This window comes from Channa argus, chromosome 17 (assembly GCF_033026475.1).
Source record: "Channa argus isolate prfri chromosome 17, Channa argus male v1.0, whole genome shotgun sequence".
Lineage (NCBI taxonomy): Eukaryota > Metazoa > Chordata > Actinopteri > Anabantiformes > Channidae > Channa > Channa argus.
The window spans coordinates 13635381-13658850 of record NC_090213.1 but is presented as its reverse complement, the minus strand read 5'-3'; the positions used below and the strand labels follow the sequence as shown (position 1 = coordinate 13658850).

Sequence of the window (23470 nt, the reverse complement as noted above, 5' to 3'; positions counted from 1 at the left end):
TCCAAACCACAGTCTGAATTTGATATAACACAGATAAGCACCAAATGTATACATATTGTAAACTGGTACATGTGGAATTCTTTCCTTTAATTCATAGTTTCACTCGTAAAGTACTCACAATATGTCATCAGTCATAGTTTTCTTTTAATTTGACTTTGCTCTCTTGGAGAGCAAACATCTTGTAAGTGACATTTTCTTACAACATTTAATGTTGTGGCTGATCAGTGTAGTTTATGGTTGTCTCTTTCATCTCTCTGCATATACATAATAATGTAATGTAAAGAGGGTATGTATCCCAGCTATAAATACCACAAGACAGCCAACTTTTGGCCCTTTAAATTCTTCTTGTTCCCAGGTTTCTAAACAACTGGCAAGAGTGCTACTCATCCAGATATTCACAGAACCAAATTTTTTCATGTGGTCTGTTGTTTTATTCCTTCCAGTAAACAAATATTCCTGGCAGTAAACAAATCTGGTTCCAGATGCAAGTTAGAGGCAGTAAAATCTGGCCAAAGTGCATGGCACTGAAGGTTTACCCACCGTTTCAGTCACCCAACTGGAAAGTGTCTGTACTTTATTCTATCCACTGTAGCAGAAAAAACAGCAACTCTCTGTCTAAAATTCATAGCTTGCCTCCAGTTTAACAGCCTGGTTCATTTTGCTTGGGGCTGGACTTTCTGCAAAAACCTGACACGTTGCCAAAGTCTAATAAGAACAGCCTACTCTCCATCGGAGGCAGGTAGAGCTAATCGAAAGTGCATGTTGTTCAGTGATACTCTTGTCGTAGATGAAAGAAAAACAAGAAGATCAAGGGGCTGAAGGTTAGCTGGGATTTACACATCACCCATATAATTTGGTTTACATTGAGCCTACGTGGAGCATAAGGAGACACACTCTATAATGATGCACATATTTAGCAGCATTTCCCCATATTCTCCTTGTTACCAGAATCACCCTATAGGAAAATCACAGGTCACTCGCTGATGGCTAATGTTAAAGGATAATCTGCTCTGCTTTCGTCTGATTACCTAGACTGTGGCGGCCCACCACAGTGTTTCCCATGCATTGATGTATTTCCTTAAAATGAGTAGGATCTTATTTCAGTAGAGTTGAGTATAGCACACTGACCTGCTCAGCCTTACTCCTTGCACACTCTCTTTGTCTCGCTTTCGCAAGACTTGCTGGACAAGAAGTATTATTGAAACACAGTAATAAACTAGAGGACAACACAGAGTAGTGTCGAATGAACAATTCAAAATGACAGCAAATACAAGGAGATGTATTTTTTTTAAATCATATTACTGTATTAACTTATGATCAATTTAGTAAACAACAAGTAAATACAAATTCCCCTCCCCTCTCCCATTGGGTAATGACACTAGTAAAATTCAGCTGTTATATCGCTAACACCCAAATCATTTTTTTTTACATTAGTATCCAGCCAGAATTACTATATTATCTGTGCATTCCTGATGTTCCCCTTGTTTTAGTGCCATGGATAGTCAGGAAAGAATAAAGACTTACAAATGTTAACTGCTTAATTCCCCTATGTAGCAATTAAAGCAGTCAGGTGCATATGCCTGGTCTGTGTGAGTGTGTGTGTGTGTGTGTGTGTGTGTGTGTGTGTGTGTGTGTGTGTGTGTGTCAACATGTGACTGCAAGACAAAGAGTGAAAGCATGGGTGGGACACACTAGTACACATGAGGAAGGGAGATACTGTGCATGTGTGTGACAGAGAAAAAGATGAAAAAACGGGGGAATAAAGCGGATGGTAACTGGGAGGAGAGAGGGATTGAAAAGAAAAGATTGAAACTTTAGTGAAACCGCACAACTGAACCTAGTCTCTCCTGAGTAGCAGTGGGTGTGGTATTACTATGGCAACGTACATCCCATAGAGGGTGGTAACAACAGGTGCTCTGGCAAAACAAATGACTTCATGGTCATCAAAGCTCATTATTAAAGCTGCTTTGTGTGGCAGATTGATGCAGTTGAGTGAAAAACATCCCATTCCTGTGGCACAGAAATGAACATTGATGTGTGGGGTTATCAAGTATTAGTACAGACTAAAAGCTCTGCAATCTATTAGTAAACTGTCAAAATGTGTTTTTTCTCAGTCATAACACTAAATTCAATACTGGCGTCATCCATTCTGGGCATATTACTGTCTGTTTTTACAATAAATTATTTAGTAAATTACTCAAGAAAAATTACAAGTAGTCTTGTGATTCATGTTTTAAATTTGTTCATCTATGGACATTTTCTGCCTATTCTGACATTTTACTTACTAAATTCTTCTTGAACTTAATCAGACAAACTAAACCTATTTAACAATAATGCAATTTGCAGTTCTAATCAGCATATCAGTGGAATTTGTTCTCCAGCGACACAACCTAGCTGCCATTAATTTTCTAATTACTAACCTGAACCTGAAACTCCAAAATTAGACAATCCCATTGTGAACACCATATGACGCCCTCATTTTTGGAACATTATCCCGTTTTCTCAATTACTGTGAAAAAAGTCCACACATGCAGGCACACACACACACACACATTACGTATGATTTGGTGTAAAGTTTTGCAGTCACCAGCTTTTCTGGGACAGGTCAATGACAAGACCAGACAGTTTATTTAGGTGGCTAGTAACCCCAGAACCTGGCGGTAACCTATGACCTCTACAATAGGACAATTGTAAATATGCCTGTTTCCCTTGGTTTATCTCACATCTCTCAATGTTTATCTTCTATTCAATTTTAGCCTCTCATATGTCTCAGGTCTTATTAAAAACCTGTCAAGATAAAATTAGGAAATAACAAAAACATCCGTGCATTTTTTTCTTCTGTCTCTCTATCAACATTTATGTCTCCTGACTGATCTTAAGGTAAACTTAACCATCTCCATGAGTGTTTTTCACAGAGGGACTGTACAATGCCATGGCATCAGTCTTTGTTTGCCTAACTTCTGTAATTTAATAGGCTTTCTAATAAATGGTTTCTTTATTCAGCTTTTGTAAAAGAGTTGAATAGGTTCCTGGATTTTTCTGCCACAACCCTCTAGAAAGGCATCTATTAGTACTGTGATATATTACAAAGAAAAAAAAAACTCTCCCATCAGACCTTAGGAGCTAATGAATATAATATACAACTTTTAAATTATTAACCTTATATACACTGAAAGATACCTAGTTTATGAAGAATCTTAGCTGCAGAAACAAGGCTGGTTGCAAAAGTTGGTTAGCGATTAGTGTTTTGGGTTAAGCTAACAAGCCACACAGTCCCCATCACTGATCCACTGGCATTAAATACACAGACACTGAGCTGCTCCTTAGTTTTACATGTTTATCCACACCAACCCTATTACTATATAACAAAAGTAGGAAATATAATAATAACTTATTATTAATTATTATTGTATTATTAAGTATTCATCAAAGTTTTAGATTTCTCTGATAACCTTTTCAAACATAATTTGAAACCCCCTGCCCTGTTTATTGTTGACCTGTTGGAAAACATTACTTTACCTCTGCTTTCTGTCTTGATACTAGGTCTTTTCCACAATTTCAAGAATGTTATGCTAATTTTAGCTTCTCAAATGAAACTACTACACTCCTCTACTTCGACTTCCTTTTCCTACCCTCACCCAAACCTCTTTATCACACTGTCCTGGTACACCCCCTTACCACTATACACATATTCACAAGCCCTTCCAACATTCTCATGACAATTCAACATCAGTTAAATTCTATTTAACCGATCGTGAGCCAAGTTCACAAAAAAATTTGGTAATTGTTAACTATTAATGTACTTGAATAGTGTTTTCTACTGTACTCCCTTCTGCCTTTATTGAACAATTATCTATACAAAATAATAACACAGCAAACACATATATTTTTACATAATATATGTTTATATATTTTAATTAGTATTTTAGTGCATCACCCCATTCTTTCAGATTATGTTGTCTACTCATGCTATTGGTCAAAGACAGGAACTGATGACTGACATGAAGATTTGTCTTTCTCAATATAATTTTGTTGACAACTTGCCAGATATTAATATTTTATTAACAATAGTGTCCATTTTACAATATATACCTCTGTGTCAAATTTTGCGCATGTTGCTCCCCAAGATGTGGCTTTGAAAAGATGAGGGCTGTGCCCCATCCTGCCCTCCTCTGCTGTGCCTTTCTTTGTGAGAATGTGACCCTATGCTGATTAATCTGTTTTTAACTATGTCTGGCTCCCTGCCAAAGCCACAGGCCCACGCTCTCTCCCTGTATTTTTCATTCTATCATTTCTTTCAGCGATGGACCCTTGCTGGGGACGGCAGTTTGCCCTCTCTTTCTTCCTCTCTCACTGAAAATGTTACCCTTTATCACAAGGATTTTCTACTCCCCCCTAATAGACCCTCCCCTATACTAGAAGATATATCATTCAACTGATTCAAATGTACAGTCAAACTACTTGGTTCAGGTTTGTCCTTCCAAACATTTAGGATAATACAGTATTCTCACTGATGACTATTATATTAACTACATTTTACTATTGTGTATTCTTATTTTCTCGTTTACATTTAACGACATTTAGGGGATCTTCTCCATTTTTCATCTTCTAGTACACAAATCTTTTACATCTCCATCCTGCTTCCATTCTCCCCACCTCCCAGTCACCTACCATCCTTCTCTCGCTGTCTCTAAAGTGGTAAGATGAACATTGCTTTACAGTTTCTTTTGTATCACGCTTCTCTGATCTTCGCTGTGTGAATCCGAATCCTGGGGGCCAAGGTGCCCCAAATGCTGGAGGCTAATAGCTGCTGATCACGGCTGACTGCTACCCTGAAGAATATGTTCACCTTGGTAATTGTTGTGATTGCCTCTATGGAGGAGAAGTGAGGCTTGAAATTTCAAGGCAACAAGGCAAAAAAATTTAGCCATCTGGATTTATGACTTTGTAATTTTAAAGATTGAATTCTTTCAATAAAAACAATCGCCACAATTCATTCAAACCAATGTGGGTGATTTGATCACAGGGTCAGGATGAACACATACACACACACACACACACACACACACACACACTCAACACGGATGTTCCCATAGCCCTTCCGAATGGTTAAGCAATATCTCTCACTCTCTCTGTCGCTCTCTCTCAGACTCTTATTCTCCTCTTGTCTGACTCTTTCTTACTCCCCATTTGCTTCTGTCATCTCTCCCTTTCTCATTTGGTTACTCCATTTCTTCTCATTCTCTCTTTACTCACATTTTCCTATTTTTTGCCTCCTTATGTTTCCCTGTTTTGCCTTTCTGATTAACACAAAGATGATTAACTACCAAAGATCATTGTTTGTATGTGTTTAAAGCACTTACAGAAGACCTACTCCTAAACAGCAATGCACCTGTCCTTAGCTCAGAAGTACAGCAGTACCACTACTACTGGAATCTACTTTTCACTTTAATTTGCAGTGCTCCCACCCATGATTGTTAAAACCAGGAAAAGCTAAGCCCAGTCACTGAAAACTCATTCATAAACCATAATTTTATCAAATATTCAGACCCCACAATGACAGGAAATGCATTGTTTTTGTGTGACAACAATATTGAGAAAAGAAAAAGCAATCATGCTCATTGTAGCTAGTTCAAGCAGAGTTAGTTCCAGCCACCTTTAATGAGCAGATTCTCCCACCAGAACAACCAATTAATGTCTCTCATTAGCGGCCTTGACAGAGCTGCTACTGTTCTACACATCCTGAGAGGCTGAGAATGAACATGGCTCTGATAATTATAGATAAAGTACACACAGAGAGGAGGGCATGTCAGCAAAAACATACCAGAGTGTCAGACATGCTTACTGCTGGCTAAGGCTTATGGATTTATAAATCAACAATCCTTCCTGCTTACACCAAATTTATGTTGAGTTAAAAACCTTCTGTTTCATTACTCATGGAAAACAATCCAAAGCAATCATTGCAATGCCGCACAGTAAAGCAAAACTAGACACACTTCCTAGGTCTAAAAAAAGTCGCAAAAACTGAGAAATATACAAAAAGGAGAGGCACCAAAGCTAACTTGTGCTGATTAAGATGATGAATTCTTTTCCACATATACACACAAGAAGCCTTGGAGTGAAAAGGTACATTTAAGAGTGATTGTTGGGAATTTAAGTGCATGGCTAGGCACAGTAATTACAGCCTCTGTGGTCAATCTCAGTTATGTGTTTCTACACACATCCAACACTAAATTTCAATTGGAATGCGTCAGGTAGTTCATGATAACACAAATTGTTGTTGGGGGGGGTATTTTTAAGTTTGCATTAAGTTTGACTGTGGCAACTTGTAGAGCATAATTTAATTAAGCTAAGAAGAATTCAATTACATTAACGTATGTCTGAAATTGCAACTGACAAAGCACAATCTTAGCTCAGACCAGTTTGTTGGCCCATCTGCCTACTAGTTGAACTAGTTGAGTTTGTTCTGTCTCGTAATGTATAACGTTTTTGGAGCCATGTGGGAAATATACACACACTTAAGGTTTGTATTGTGCGGAGATGCAGTCAGCAGAAAAACAAGAAACCTGGAGGCCTTTAAATAGAAACTTGGACACCATGGTGGGAAATTTTAATCTTAAACTATATAAAAGCCATTCAAAGAATTATTTTGGGGCAAAAATGTGCCCTTAATGGCGTGATACTTTTAAACAGCAGTTCATCTGACCATATGAGCGGCTTGTGACATATAAGGGTTTGCTTATAACAAACTAAAAACTGAAAGATAAACCTCCTTTTGTCTCTTCCTTTCTTCACTATATGGTAGCAAGAATCCAAGAAATGTATCACATTGCTATTGCTTTAATTAACCTGGGCTTCGTCTTTATTTTACCTACAGCGTGTAAACAAGCAAACAAACAAAAACGGCAACGTTACACAAGGGAAATGACACAGGAATAATGAAATATGCTCAACAGCTTTCAGACAGCCATGGACCACCTGGTAACGTAACGTTAGCGGTAGGAAGCAGCCACCCGCACTAAGCCACTAAGATCGCAGACGGATGTTTACACAGTCTTTTAAACGTAACGTCTCCATTAGCATAACGTTAGTAAACGTTACACGAACAAGCCGTCCAACGTTAAAGTCGCCGTTAACGGTAGAATTTACCTCACGTCACAACACCAGGAAATACAACAACCAGTAATAACTTATTGGAGCCTATTCGTTTGAAAATGACTTGTAAACGCTCGTTATAGCCACCGGAGCTAAACGTTTCATCGACTTCTTGGATGCTAACCGCATCGAACACAGCGTGACAAGAAGGTAACTAGTTTAGGTGATAATAACAGGGATCATGTGGAAGAAGGTAGGCGCCATGAAGCGCCTAAACTACATCGAAGATATGACTAAAAACTCTGCAAAACGGATCTGAGTAGGAAGCGGGTGTCTGCTTGGCCGTTTCACAAAAACTGAGTTTAGTTAATATGGTTGTTAGTACAGGTAGAGCAATATTTTCTGCAGCAAAATCGACTACATTAAACGCTAAATATTCAAAAGACGTTCAACGCGCTGCAGCCGCTGATGTATAAATCACGTGATTTAAAAGGGGGGATAAAATCAAACGTTACCTGATGTAATTTCTAACGATCCGTATGGGGAACTTTTTCGAACGTGGCCTCTCTCTTGGTTCTCCTCCAAATAATAACGTACGTCCCACTATCTCAGCCTCCAAAAATCTCAACTACAGTCCACATTGAAAATCTGGCCGGAGCTCAAGGCAGAGGTGCCGATCAACGTCAAGACCCGCCCTATACAGTGAAGAACATCTTTTCACCACCTCCCATTGGCTCACGTGGATTACTGTATTAGATATTGACATGTGATTGGTCGCTCGCATCTGACTGTTCGTTTTTGAGGGATGTTCGTTGAAGATGCAGCGGCGCTAGTGTGACGAGGCAGCTCCCTCTAGAGGACAGGGTGAGTCACTGCAACCGGTTGAAGCCTCATTTACCTATTCCCCCACATTTGCTCTTGTGATAGTCCATGTACATTATATCATTTTTATAAGTACATACATAAATTAATAAATGAATGTGGAATTGGGCTTAATAAGGATTCAAAATGTATCTTTTTTACTTTACTTTCACATACTAAGATAATGTCGCTATTGGACGAGTATATTTAAATATTTTTCGAAACAAGAAGGGATTCCTGCAACATGTCCTAACATACTGACTGTTCACATACAATCTTTTGTCAAATTTTGTTCCGTTTGCACAGTAGGTTACATTTTGACTCATCATACGATAAAATATATACAGATGCTACTAATAATACTAGTAAAGATTCTGTACCAGCAATCAGTGAAATGTGTGATTTCTAAAAACATACCACGCAAGTATAAAACAGATTTATAATCATGTAGATACATTTTAGGTACCCCAAATCTATAATGATGCATTGCTTCTAAATATGGTCTTTTATTATTCCTGTTCTTGACTGTCTTTAATTAGACAAAACACACAAACACAAACACACGCACACATTGCCTTACATAAAATCTGGTTACTGCCACTGTACACACACACAAACCTCTTACATATATACCCACACTCAGATTACAGTAGCTCCAGTAATTGGCTTACAGTGTTGGGCGGTGTGGAGGTTTGACATCAACAAAAGAGGAAGAGTAAACAAGTACATAATAGCAGCACTTATAGTACAATAATATAAAGATGTGTTGGAGAAATGTCCATTAGAAACATACTAATTTCAAAATATGTTTAAGCTAAACTGACAACAGTTATAGGCCTTTTGATAGCACAAAGAGTAGAATGACATTCAGTCATCACATTTTGCAAATTGATGTATGCTCAAAGCCATTAATAAACTAACAAATGGATGTGTTTCATTATACTTACCATAAACAGTGCACCATGAATCCAGCAGAGAAGCAGATCACAGCAGGCCAGAAGAGCATGGACACATAAACATAATTAAGCATAAGTACTATCAGACATGCCTTTAAACCCCGGGCTTTAGTTTGCATCAAATCAACTTGTGTTGCCTCTACAACAGCAAATACTTTAGTTAGATGTAGTTGAAAAGGTCAAGATTAATAAATGTAACTTCATGCATACATAAACAAAATACATTTTACTCACTAAGTGGTTACACTGCACAATGAGATTGCAAGTGAGCAAATACAAATCTAAATCCTGTATGTTCACCAGTGAAAGTGATATATCTGATTAATGTTCACTAGATTAAATGAGCTTTCAGACAAGGCATGATAAAAAGATGACATACAGCATATGTTGTCTTTGGTGTGACTGCAAAGAGTCTTGCATTAGTCTAATTTTATTGACATAATGTCCACATGTTAGCAGACTAAAAGGAAACACACCCACATTGGAACATTTAATCACACAAATAATAGTGGGATAAGTGAATTGCAGTCACCTCCCTCTGCACTTGAAGGCTTCAACCCTTTTGACTCAAAAGCTTTTAAATTTAATTGCAGTCTGCTAGGGAGGATGGTCCCAGAGCAGCTTGACCTTTATAAGTCTGAGTTCAAATCATAATCAAAACAACACAGAGTGTTTCAGGGACAATATCACTTCAAAAATTCTGAAAAATCACCCCTCAATCACCTCTTTAAACAGCAAAAGTCAAGAGAACCAAAGTTGAAAGTTGTAATCATTCAAATGCAAAATGTGCTCCATAAATAAAGAATGGCAGGCCTTTTTATATACTTAACATTAACTTAAATGTAGAGTATCGTCATCATTGTGAAAGGCTGTATATCTGTTATCTCTGAGAGACGTTCCCCATGGAAGGTTCTACTGGGTCTAAACTAAAACAAACGTAGGGCTTTGCATCCACTCGTCCTTGCATACCTAGTTCTCTAAGAACATTTAAAGATCCTAAAAAGTCTGAAACATGTACCTGATTGTCAAAGGTCCCATATTGCAGAAATAGTTCCCACACTGAGATTAAGCCAGTGGTGAGTCTTGACTCTACACCTAATCAGCCTGACCTGCTGTAAGGTCTTTCAACCTCTCTGTCTTTGCTCTCCTACTCTTTCTCCCTCCTTTACTACGCCTGACCACGTCATCGCCTCCTGTTTTGCCCACAAAAACCACTGATTGTGTGTTGCGAAAGTCACACAACAGTGACTCCTGTGCTCCTATGCTCAAAGGCTCGCAGCGTCCTCACAGTGATGTTTGTGCTAGTGTCGATAAGGTAACAGTCAGAAACACAGCCAGCTACAGCTACAGTCCAGGATAGATTCCCTGGAGGATTAGTAGTTAGTCCTTCAGAAGGGAATTACAGTGATAAAGCCATCTGGACACGCTCTAGAACAACTCTCATTCAGAGAGAGTCAGCTACTGCTCAGTCATACCTTAAACCTGACCTGACCTGGTCACAATAAAATATGACCTTAAAAAAATATGACCTTACACAAATATGATGCAAACCAGCATGAAAACTATCAATTTAGTAGAAACATCATTAAAGGGTCCTTAAAATAAAAGCTGCATCTTATTTCCACTGCTATAAAAATATGTAGCACTCTTTTCAATGTGGTGACTAAATTAAAAATTCATAATTGGAATGTACTGTAATCCTAATTCTAAAACTAATATATAAGGTTTGTTTGTCTTTGTTTTTGCTTTCACAATGTGCGTTACATCATCATTAAGGTTTTTGCGAACCATCAGTTGAAATATTACAACTCTACGAAGCCTGAGGCAATTCAATTATGGAGCACAAACTGCATAATTGAATTAGACAATCACTCAAGAAATATCAAGTGCTCTGGTGAAAATGATCTGACTTCATTAAGGTGAAGCCTATTTAAACTAATTACTGGTTAAAAGAATTTTAAGATTTATCCATCCATCCATTATCTTTAACTACTAATCCTGTTCAGGTCCACTGGGGGGCTGGGGCCCATGTTTGTGCCACTGGGCTAAGGGCAGGGTCCACCCTGGACAGGTCTCCAATCAATTTCAGGGCCAATACAGAAACACATACAAAGACAGACAACCATTCACTTCTACAGGCAATTTAAAGTGACCAACTAACCTAACATGCAGCCTTTCTGTGGAGAAACCGGAGTCCCTGGAGGAAACCCACAAAAGCACAGGGAGAACATGCAAATACCTCACAGAAAGGCTGCAGCCAGCAGGGGATTCAAACCAGTGACCTTTTAGCTGTGAGGCGGCAGCACTAACGACACCGCCACCAAGCTGCCCTATTTGAAGATATAGATTTCTGAAAGCTTTCTTTAGCATTACACATTGAATACATTGTAAATGTGAGAAAGGTGTGCCCTCTACAGTCTTTAAGACTCTGCAAGCATCGGATAATGCTTCCAAACCCTGTGCAATTAAAAAATATTTACCCAAAACCAGCCAATATGGAAAATGTTTGTGTATGGAAAAGTATACATAAGCCCATTAATCAGAAATCAATATATACAAAACCCTACTAATGAATTTGCTTATTACCTAACATGTCGTCTGTTGTAATACTGCCGAGTCGCGAACCAGTTATGTTTGAGGAAACACCTCTGTTAATAATGTTCAACAGAAACTCTCATACTGCAAACCACCATGTGTGGGCAGCACTGAGAGATACCACTCCGCATCTTTTAATATATTTTTAGGAATAAATTGTATAAATAGTAAAAATATAATACCAGAATGTAGCCAACAATAAATATACACATGCACCTATGTACATGCTCAGCCTGGTGACCTGCACAAGCTTTTAATACCAGCAAAAACATGATACTACAACAAAATTTGCCCTAATTAGCCACACACAACTCAAACTGAAATTTACCTGCCAACCAGGTGATAATCAGCTGCAACAAGTTGCTTGACCTAGATGACTACGAGTATTTTACTTGTGCAACGCTACTATCTCTATCTTCCTATGTGTCAAACAAGTACTAAAACAAATACTTCTCACACAGTTCACACCTGTTTGTTTTATGTAATGCCAACCACCAGCTCTCTTGCTCGCTCTCTACACTTCTTTGTGTGCGTGGTAACACTAAACTCAAGGTTCAGGTGTCAGATAAAGAAATAAGGAAGACTCAGTAAGAAACAGTGGTACAAGAGAAACAAACAGATGGAAGATATGCAATATGATAGAACAATGTTAAGAAAGTTGTAGGCATGAAATACAGAGAGGAAATATTTGACACTAATGGGTAACACCATAACCTTATCACTACAAGAAAAGCGGATGGGATAGTAAAATGTTTACTCTGAAACCTGTTTTTTGAGTTGTCAATGTGTATGAGTATTCACTTGCATGCACCCATCTCTGTGTGTGCTTGTTTCAATAATGTTCACAGTCTCACATGGAGGGAACTACCGGCCCCAAGTAGGGGTAAGTCACTAGAATGTTAATATGGGGTAACACAGCATCGTCATGATAGACAAAAACAAGTGTTTGTGTGATAGAGTTTCTACTCATGGGTATTTCACTGTAGCTTGGATTAAAGAGCTTAACCAGTAAAATAAACAAATTCTCTAATTATTCCTTGCGTGCACATCTATGAGAATAGCAACTATCTAGTAACACACACTTACTGACACCCACACACAGTATATTGGTGATCAAAGGGCTCTGTGTGGGCCATAAATGTTTTGCTCACTTTCAGAATAATAGAGGAACATGTGTCACTTGACTTTAACACTCACTATACTCAGGAAAACATTCATCGTTAAAATGTGTGAATCATAAAAAAGGCAAAGCAAAAAGGTAAGAAAACACAACACTTCTCCTATGAACCTATGAACCCCAACATTTATACATACAATTTCATCTTTACACTTATTAAGACCTGCAAATCCTATGCAAGCAGCTGAATTCAGAAGAACCATAATAGTGTGTAATACAAAGACATCAATAGGAAGCTAGAAAACATTTTTGCTATCCCTACAAGCTAGTCCAATAGTGGCCTGGTACCTGAATGCACCACAACAGACAGGTTTGCATTGCATTGAAGCTTCACACTATTAATGTATGTTTCCTGATTCGACCAGGCCTGTTGTGGTTGGTAATGGTCTAACTGCCAGCCTGCATAATACTGAGGGACCACTAGAGGGAGGCAGCTAGTCTCCGCATCACCATCTGATTCATGATAGATGAGCCAAAAATGAACCTTAGCCTCAGTGGCCAAGTGGAATAAAACCATGGGTGTACTATAGTTATAAATGTAGGTGGCTCAGAAAAAAAGTGTTTTTAATAAGAGAATTCTTTAATTTGTCTGTTTTCTTAAGTAGGAGATTGTGGGATATGGTCTCACTTGGAATGTACACAGAGTTGCAGAGTCAGACTGAAACTTTCTAAGAGAAATCTTGGGAATTTTGTGTATCTCATAGCAAGAGGACTGAGGGGAAATCCTCCTCTCAGCCCGAGCGGTGATAAATCTGATAAAATTGATCAACCTAAATTTTAAAAATGTAAAACAAATTGCAAAATGTCATTATTGTAAGTAATGATTATTACTTTATACTATTAGTTATCTTCTACTGTAAAAATACTTACATTAGTATTTGAGTTTAACACTTCCCCATCACACAGCACAAATATAAATGTTGCAGCTTTTATAAACTAGTGTTTACAAAGCTTTGTAATAAACTAGTGTCAGTACATTGTTCTGCAATGTAAACTTGTTTTACTGCACTGACTCATTTAAATTGACATTTTCAAATTATTTCTGTTTTAATTTTATTTTGATGCCAGTGGTCACACTTAAAGTTTCAGTTTCTCTACAACTTCCCATTACTTTCAATTTATCAGTTTCACTATGATTGGTTTGCCTATGTTCTGCAAGTAGAGGCAACACCAGTGTGGAAAAGTGCAGCTATATACAGTAAACAAACAAACAAATGAAGAATTATATAATCTGTGATGCTATTTTTTCTGCACGAAGATAGTTACATTCCATCATCTTGGAATTTTCCAGCAGCCACCTGTTGCCCAGACTTTGCTCACATATCTCAGACAAACTTGACGCCAATGTTTCCTGTCTCAAGAGAACACATTGTCAAGGAACTCTTCCTCCAGTATCTATGGTAACAAACGGATCCACTGATGCAACTTTAGCAACAAGAGTGAAGCCTGATTCTATCATTTATTGTAGTCACCCAGGGAGGTTACAGTTGGAGGATAGTTACTTGGCTGACCATTCAACCAAACACTGTCCCCAGATTGTGCTGCATGTAACAGGAAAACTGCCAATAAATTGGCCCATAAATAGAGTACATCCATTATCATTATCACCATCACCACTCCGGCTGAAGACAGCCTGGGCCATGAAGTAGCTCCTCCTACTGTGTACTGAGTTACCTGCTAATTTCTTTATGGTGTTTTTTTAAGACTTTCCTATGAATTGCAATAAGTCTAATTGAGATCTGGTCCTCGAAGCACAGCCGCTTTCACACGCAGGTTGCTATATTCTCCTCATATAATGGAGGGTTAATTTTACTACTGTCCCATCACTGGCCATAATGGCACGGAAACATGCAGTAAACAGATAAATATTTATGGCATAATGTGCAAACAAACACACATAAGTCCATTGACTTTCACTTAGTTCAGTATCTGCGAGGGAGCATTTGTTATTTAGAAGGTATTTACGATACGGATTACTTATGATTACCACTGATTTGTATTTGTTTTGTGAATCTGGTCATTTTTATTTTTCTCATTTAGAGAAACTATTATCTAGGCACAGCTGCTGTCACAGGCAGATTACTATATTCTCCTCGGTTAATGGAGAGTTCATTTTACTACTGTCGCAACCCAGGCCACATTCAAATCAATGTCCAGCCATACTCTCTATCGTGGCATGGAAAGATGAAATAAACAGATACATATTCATGGACTTGGACTAGTATGGAAACAAACACACATAAGTCCAATGACTTTCACTTAGTTCATTATCTGCGAGGGAGCATTTATTGTTTAGAAAGGTTTTATGATGCTAGTTATCACTGAGTGTATTTGATTTATTAAAGTGGTTGTTTTTATGTTTCTCATTTGGAGGAATTATTATCACCCGGACGTCTCTATCAAATTACATTGGATGAATAGAAATTACACAATTGGCTCCATTGTTTGGGCATCTAGTGGACCGAGATATTACAGAGTTTGACATTTCAACAAGACTGGGCATCATGATTTACATTAAAGCCAGCATCAGACCCATGGTTTGCCATAGGTCTTCTGAACAATGTGTGCATGTGTATAGACTGTTTGTGACTGACAGCTCCTTCACTGTCCTGGTGGTTGGTTTTCCACTTGTATGGGTGCGACAGTTTACACAGGATTTATTGTCATCAGGCAATAAAGTTTGGCGACACTGAATAACTCCCAGCATAGATTCAAGATTCAACAACTTTATTGATTCCATAGGGAAATTGTGTTGCCACAATAGCCTCCCTGAGCTTGTATTAATAACTTGATAGACTGAGGTCTGGGTAGTTTCTCACTCTGCCTATTTGATCATCAAGTGTTTAATAATTCTAGTACAGCAGTGATGTGAAATCACAATCAAATTTCATATTGTTATTTTAAGCCAAGAAGTTCATGTATTTATCAAGTTCAGAATTAATTTTAGGTATATGTGCTTTTAATGAGCAAAATGCTTCATGGTATACTGTTTACTTCAACATTAGAAGTTTTATTTACATACTCCACAGGAACAAATTCACAACAATGGACACCCACATTCCTCAGTCCCAGCAATGAGACCCCCCCAACACACACACAGACACACACACACAAAATCTATTTTCCAGGATGGACAGATGTGCAACAGATGTGTGCAAAAAACAGACACATGATAGATTTACAATTATTGATAATCCGAATTTGAATTCTTAATTCTATTCTTTTTTACAACACTGAGAGACAAAAGGCAAATGCAATACTTTTACATAACATTTGTTTAATATTGGTGCATTACTTCATTATCATCATCTTCTTCTCATTGTTATTATTATTATTATTATTATTTTTATTATTTTGTACTTTATCTCCCACTTCAAATGTTTGCACACTCTGCTTTGAACACGTGATTCAGTAAATTTTAATAATGCACATATGAATGACTTGAGTCTGGAGAATTTATGTCACTATTAATGTTCATATATAATAAGCCTATTGTAATAATTGATAAACAGCTTTCCAAGTCAGTCAAAAGACAGTAGTCAGGTGTCCACATAGATCTGCTGGAACTGGTTTGTAATCATTCCTCCTGGTTATACAAGACTTTAAGAAATTCCATATAGGCCAAGTGATAGTATACAAAAGGTAAAGTGTATCTGAAGGCTTCAATTTTCCAAATCTTCGGGAGCTGCAGTATTTTTTAATTTTATGCAAGTTGCCTTCAACTGCAAATCATTAGGAAAACACTGTTCATGGAAACACAAAGAAGGACATATGCACTAAAAGGACTTTAACTTTGGAAGACAGCCACATGACTTCATTACTTCATACTGCTAAAGCCTCGTATTAGCTTTGGATATCATCTTCAGTTAATTTTTGTGCAGGACTGTGGATTTTGTCCTCTATCAATGGGCTGGTTGTCACTCAGCAAGCACAGTGGTTGTCCATCAACTGAGTGGTTCAATGCCCAGTCCAAATGATAGAGCCTTCCTGGATAAGCCACTGAACCCCTAGTCACTCACTGTGTGTGTAAGTAAAGTCATTTCAATTTCCTATGGGTGAAACACACACACACACACACACACACACACACACACACACACACACACACACACACACACACACACACACACACACACACACACACACACAAACAAACACCAGTGACATCCCTGAAAAAACAGGAAAACTTGTAGGCTTTCTTTGTGTTACAAATGTAGTCAAAGAAGGGATCACTTAATGAACAGCAAGCAAAAAAGTCAAAGATAATAACAAACTTTAAAAAAAACTAAAAACTCTTTGATTTGACTCTTGACCAATTGAACAAACAATTCACAAATGCACATTCATACATTGTGAGATGTACAGTATTCAAAGACCAAGTTAATTCACGGGCACGCGCTGGTGCACGCGAAGGTCAACTTTAGATTCCCTGCTCTGCACGTGCATACACAAGCTAAGACGAGCACGCGCACAGCATTTCAGAGAGAGAGAGAGAGAAAGAGAGAGAGAGACGCTTCCGGCTTCACACACACACACACACACACACACACACACACACGCAGACAAACAGCGCTTTACTACGAACACAGACGTGTCGAGCAAGAGGCATGGCAACACAAAGCTCCCCAGAACAATTTATCCAGAGGAGAAACTGTTGAAGGATTTCACTGTTCGGTGCGAAGTGCGTGGAGTCTTTCCTCTAATAACCCGAAACAGAAGAAGGAAAAGTCTGCCACAGGACGAGAAAGACATTTTGAAATCTCCTTCTTGCGTGGAGGAGGATTGTGAGTGAGAAGGTGAAGAAGCGAAAAAAGAACCCAGCGTCGACTGAGCTCGTTGGGGAAGAAACCAAAAGCACAGCGGAATTGGAGGAGTTGTTCTGGTGCACAAGGAGTCGTATCCGTGTGTTTTGTGGTTGTTTTCGAGTGTCACTGACACACACACACACATTCTCTCTCTCTCTCTCTCTCTCTCTCTCACACACACACACACACACACACACACAGAGACATCCTCGTTTTATTACTGGTGGTTATCAGACCAACACAAGTGTGCTGGAGAAGCCCTGAAGAGGACGGACGGCGCTGAGGTGAGATGAAACAAAGCCCGCTGTCTAGTCAGGACCTGCATCTCAGCAGAGTTTTCTTACTGGAGAGAGATTATTACACTTTAATACCGGGGTTGAGCTCAGGCATATCAAAGTTTGGAAGTGGGGGTACCCAGGTGTTGGGGTAGTTTTATTTAAACAGCTGCATCTTTATTATGAAAAGGCATTTAATCTTCCTCAGTTCTGTCCTCTGTAGTATGTGCTTACTGATTGTACTATTGCAGTAGTAATGCTGTATACTCATTTTTAGCCATAATACTGTATTACTTAATCCTGGGGTCATCCTGTGTTTGCACCCGAGTCCAAAATTGAATTGCGTTTGGGTTTAGGTCTCAAAAGGTGACTGCAACAAAAGTTACTCTTAAACTGAAACTCAAATATTGTTATTCTAATAACTGACACTTAGGATTTTCCACATTTTTGTGCATATTTACTTTTAAGATTGGCTACTGACTACTTGAATGTTGGTGAAGCTTCTCAGTCATCCAGGTTTGGTTATCCGAAGGCTCATGTCAACTGGACTTCGTAAATGTTTTGCACACACTTAAAGTACGAGCTGGATAAAGCACACTAAACAGGCAGCAAGACATTTATCAGATGGACCTAACAAATTGTTTTCCAACTTGCAACCATCCAAATGAGGAATAACCATACGAACCCAACATTGCATTTAGATACGTTTTCCACAGTTCTTTGCTTGGTCTATAAAGTGTTTGGCAATGGTGAAAAATGGCCATCATATTTTTGCAAACATTATCAAATGTCAGTATGTTTAGTGTGGGAAAAAGCCCAACACCCGAAGACATTTTATTAATAATATTGAAGAAAAACATCAGAGTGACACATCAGAGTGTGTCTCTGCTTTTGAAAAGCCCTTGTGCCTGTTGTGGTATGCGTGATTCTATATTTTACTATTACGAGTAATTGTAATAAAGTAACATTTCCAGATATTTTATCGACAAACTCCTCACGTTATGGTTTGATAACCAGATTGCAGTGTGTGTTTTGGCAGATTTGGTGCATTAAATACCCTTTAGAATTAATATAGACGGTCAACTGATGCAAACATTAACCTAATACACCCAGGAATATGAAATGGATGTAAACAGAATAAAAATATGGTGGAATCTGTGACATTAAAAAATGTACATGTCATGAAAATTTATGATTTTCTGTATTCACTATATATTACTGTAATATATAATTGAATAACCCACCTGCTGCATAGCTGCTTACATAAAATTTAGACATCATTAGCAATCAGCATCAAAACATCATGCAAGTTTTGTCAGTGTACTAAATGTTGGTTTATTGCCCACTTGTGTAGGCAAGTGGACAGTTTGCAAACTCACACAGACCCACTCAATCTGACATCAGGCTGTGCTGAAAAGAGACAAAATTGTTACATAGTTTACACGTGTTATTATACCAGCATCATCACCACCAGTATTTTTTGCGGCTCCTTTTTATTGTAATTGTCAGATCAGATGTGCTTCAGGCAGGGTTTTTTTGTGTAAAAGCTTGACCACGGCATATCAGCACAGTATGAAGTTATTGTCAGGCTAATGGTTTGGGTCACTACCGTGCTACATGGTTACATGGAGATAGTGACACGTGTTTTCTGCTGACAAATTTGACCCTTTCTAATGTCATTTTGTTTTGCTGTTTTCTTCCAGTAAATGTAGTCTACCAATTTTAAGCTGTGCACTCCATTGTGTGTCACTGTGAAGACCTAATAGCCCTTAAACATCTCTTTTCTTCTTTCTTTTACCCATCTCTCTCGGTCATAGACATTTAGTAAGTTACCTCAACTAATTATGTTAAATAAAAAATAAATAAAAATAAAGACAGAACCAGCGTACCAGTTAACTTCTCGGAATTTAACAGTCTGTGGGAGCAATCTCAGATCCTTTCTTTTTGGTGACTTTAGTACAAGAGCTGCTGATTAGGTTCTTCATATTAAATGAGAAATGTGAAATGAATGGAAATCTCAAATAATTTTGAAAACGAGTACTAATGCTAACTTTATTTGTCTTAATTTATCTCCTGAATCCCCCTTATACACCCTAAGGTTTCCACACAATTGTCTAGTAAACTCAAAAAATAGTTTGGCCAATACACAGAGAGAAGTTATTATACAGTGTGAAAATAGCACTGGTGGTTAGTAAGCTACTTGAGAGATGAGCCATTCAGATTGTTTCCTGCCTCTCTCTAACTGCGTCACATTGCAACAAGGAAATCCCATGTTTATCTCATAGTTCATGACCTGATGTCTAACTTTTTCTGGCACCCAACACATCCCAAGGTGGTACTCTTGACTGAGACCCAGACCTGACTCAAAAGAATATGCTATTCTTCAACACACACATTGCATTTACGCTTCAGTTCATTGACACATTTGACTGAAATGTGAAGAGTCTCCATATTTACCATCATTTAATCCTTTAAGATTCCTTATATTAGAGTAAGACAGATGCATAATAGGATGAAGTTAGTTGACCTATAGTCTGCTTTGGAGAAAATATGAAAAGAAAATGAGTAAGATTTGCAGAGCAAAAAAAATTGCAAGATTGCAAAAAAGTCTTTTTTATACTTTAAATTTTTAAAATTCTAAGACAATTTATGGATATCACTACAGCTGATTATTTTATTTTACAGGAGTTTTGTCTGTAAAAGTCCTCAGACACAATCTCATTGGGGAAAGAGATGTTGCACAGTTGACCACTGCACATACCAGCTGTCATCTCTCATTTAAGCTTATTTGCATAGTGTATTTCAGAGCAGGACATGATACTACAACCTGTTACTCTTGTTCATAAACATACAGAATTTGAACATGACTGCATAAGTGCAGATCACTAAACAGCTGTATTTAGCTCTATTGTTATTTGAGCCTGAGTGTATTTATTCAATCCAATCGGCAAATAGCACATTCTGGAGTAGCTTTCATTCTTGTTGTTGATCTCAGCCATTTGTTCAGTCTTCCCCTATTTTAATAAAGCAGCTGTTAGAAGTCACATAAAATTTTACAAGCCAGAGCTAAAACGGTACAGGGCTAAAACATGCCACATACAAGTGAATTTGTTGTCTTTTACTGCAAAAATAGACGTGGTAATACAGTGACCCTGGGCATCTCTTTTCATTTTAATGCATCACATCATGACGAGGAGATTTCGCAGTTCAACTGTAGCTTTCTATGTACCTTATTCTTGCAGATTCTCCTTTAGTATTTAAATATGCTGCCACACTTTATTTGTTTACTTATGTATCTCTTTATCTCCATCTGCAGATCCCTCTCTACCTTTTGCCTGTTCCCATTTGCCCTCTCTGCATGTTTCTCTTGATCTCCACCTCCCAACCCCAATTCCTGTGCCTCCCTAATTTTCGTAATAGTAACTTTAAAGTAATAGTACGTTAAAGTTATTTTTTCAAGCTGAAGTAGGGGTATAGAACTACATGATTGAAGCTAAGTCAAAGATACAAAAACAAAAACAAGGTAGTTACATATATGAAACTGTGAGACAGTCTGTTATAGAATTACTAGTTATTATGATTGTCAGGATAGAAAACAATCACAGTGGATTGTTTAATAAACCTGCTGCTTAATTTAATTGAGCACTGTAAAAATCTCTACTTATATGGAAAACGGAGTAAAGGCAAACTCTCTAGTGGCTGAGCCTAAATCATTTTATTTCTATTTTCACTTTATCTATCTCTCCATCTGTCTCTTATATTTTCCATATCATTTATTTTATTCTCAGTAGCAACAATGATATATTTTATTTTGGGCTTTTAGCAGGACTGTATGAATAATCTCCCTTGTCCATGACGCAGTTAGAGATGGCTTTCACTGGAATGGAAACTTGGACTTCCAGTGTCTTGTCAGTTCTAAAAAATTTTGACATTTTTATCTTAAATAATGTGGTTCATGCTCACTGTATTTCTTAAATGGTCAGACAGGCAAGATACTGTATAATGACGTTTCCTGGCATTTTTCGTTTTTCAGCCTTGCGAGCTGATTTCCTTGCAGTGTGGAGCTGCTGATGTTCCTGACTGAATGCAGAGAAAACACTGAAAGTTCTCCCTGCAGTTTTAGGGGAGATTGTCAGATGTGTACGCAGCACTCAAAGCCCCTGGCCTGGCTGCGGGGATGGCAGCCTCTGCCCTAAACCTGAACAGCCTCAGCGTCATGAACAGGTCAGTTATTTTTACAGTGTTTGCCATGTATTTACTTTTAATTGTTTAAAGAGTGCACCATTGTCCTGGAGATGTTTTCTAGTGGAAATACATGCTTTAAACATGTTTGGTTAGTATGGTTTGCTGCAGCTCGGAAGCCGTTAGACCAGATTGGTAGGAACTTGTTTTCAATACATTACAGAGCAATTAACAAAGCTAGGGTTTAGGTTTTATTTTTTCTGTAGAAAGCAAATCCAAAACCTGATATATGTGATAGTCATATTATAGTTATAGCATTTTTCAAGTACAGACAAGCCAACTAACCATCGCTTCTTCTCTCCGCAGCAGTAATCAGTTTCACACCCAGCCAGGCTCCTCTAGTACCACCTCTCGAGCTAGAACCAGCCCAATCGCCCGACCTGTGGTGCCAGTCCCTGATCGGAGCACCAGTGCTCCCTCACCCTACTTCCTAGGTGGGGGAGCATTGGGTGAAGGTCTTTACAGCCCCACCAGTCCCAAGGTAGCTTATATACCACATGTGCCATAAATTGAAAAATGCTATTTATGTAAACACAAAAACAACACAAATGTATAAATCATTACAATAGAATAAAACTAATGTATAAATGCTCCATTTTTTACATAAACAATACCATGCTTGATGAGTGTACAATAAGATCAAGCTTACCCTGAATTCAAGGTCAACAAACACGTAAAATTGTATGATATAAATATAATCTAGATAGTCAGCAGTATTAAACTAATATAACTGCTATAGTGTTTTTGAAAGTGATAATTTGGAAGAGCACATGTATTTTTTATGTATTCTCTCGTAAGCATACAGCTAACTTTAGTTCACTTTGGGCTTTTAGTACTAAAGTCTTACTTGTTCTGATTTGACCAGTGGCTTAGCTAATGTTAACAGACTTTAGATTTTACTTTTCCATTTTGTTGTATAAGTGACAATATAACTCATTGCTTCTGCTACCATTTATGTGATACTTTTATTATTATATGTGGAAAATAAAAGTAGTATATTAATGTTTGTTTGTATAAATTGTTCATTTTGTTGAAATTCTTCCAACCCTGTCTTGTTTGCCTGCATTTAGACAAGTCCCCGTTCGCTGGGTCAAAAATTTGACTTCCCTCCTTCACCCTCATTCTCTCCCTGCCCCACCCCTCGTGCGCAATCCCCCTCCCCGCGTAGCCCGGAGCTTCTAGGAGTCAATGTGGGTCAGCGGGTCCGACGACTGAGCTCACCCGGTGGTGAAGACAGAGAGGTAGGAGACGGGCAGGAGGAGAGAGGAGAAGAGACAGGAGGAGGGGATAGACGAGAAGAGAAGAGACGCCAGGCACAGCTGCTGCAGATTCACAGAGAGCTGCAAAACGTTGAGGTGATTTTACATGTGATTCCAAGTTTGGCTCCTTAAATCTTTATATCTCCCCCCCCCCCCCCGTCTGTCTTTATCTAAGAATGTGATCGGTAAGCTACACAGAGCAAGG

At 38.2% G+C, this 23470-nt stretch overlaps 2 protein-coding genes across 18 annotated transcripts in view; one reads left to right on the top strand and one right to left on the bottom strand.

Moving 5' to 3' along the window:
- The window catches only part of epb41l2 (erythrocyte membrane protein band 4.1 like 2), a 47283-nt gene extending 39394 nt beyond the window's left edge, over window positions 1-7889 (bottom strand). For 2 of the 14 annotated variants that reach the window (XM_067481135.1, XM_067481136.1), the window contains exon 1: window positions 7611-7852. The gene's annotated coding sequence lies outside the window, so the exon portion shown is untranslated. Of the gene's footprint in view, window positions 1-7610 lie in introns of all 14 variants that reach the window. The other 12 variants (XM_067481126.1, XM_067481125.1, XM_067481130.1 and 9 more) reach the window with 9 other exon arrangements.
- The window catches only part of itpkb (inositol-trisphosphate 3-kinase B), an 86577-nt gene that overhangs the window by 43097 nt on the left and 20010 nt on the right, over window positions 1-23470 (top strand). For 2 of the 4 annotated variants that reach the window (XM_067481138.1, XM_067481140.1), the window contains 3 exons: window positions 21798-21988; window positions 22313-22487; window positions 23077-23361. In XM_067481138.1, the coding sequence (XP_067337239.1) occupies window positions 21942-21988; window positions 22313-22487; window positions 23077-23361 (507 nt within the window). In that variant the 5' untranslated portion in view covers window positions 21798-21941. Of the gene's footprint in view, window positions 1-17228; window positions 17774-21797; window positions 21989-22312; window positions 22488-23076; window positions 23362-23470 lie in introns of those variants that run through there. The other 2 variants (XM_067481139.1, XM_067481141.1) reach the window with 2 other exon arrangements.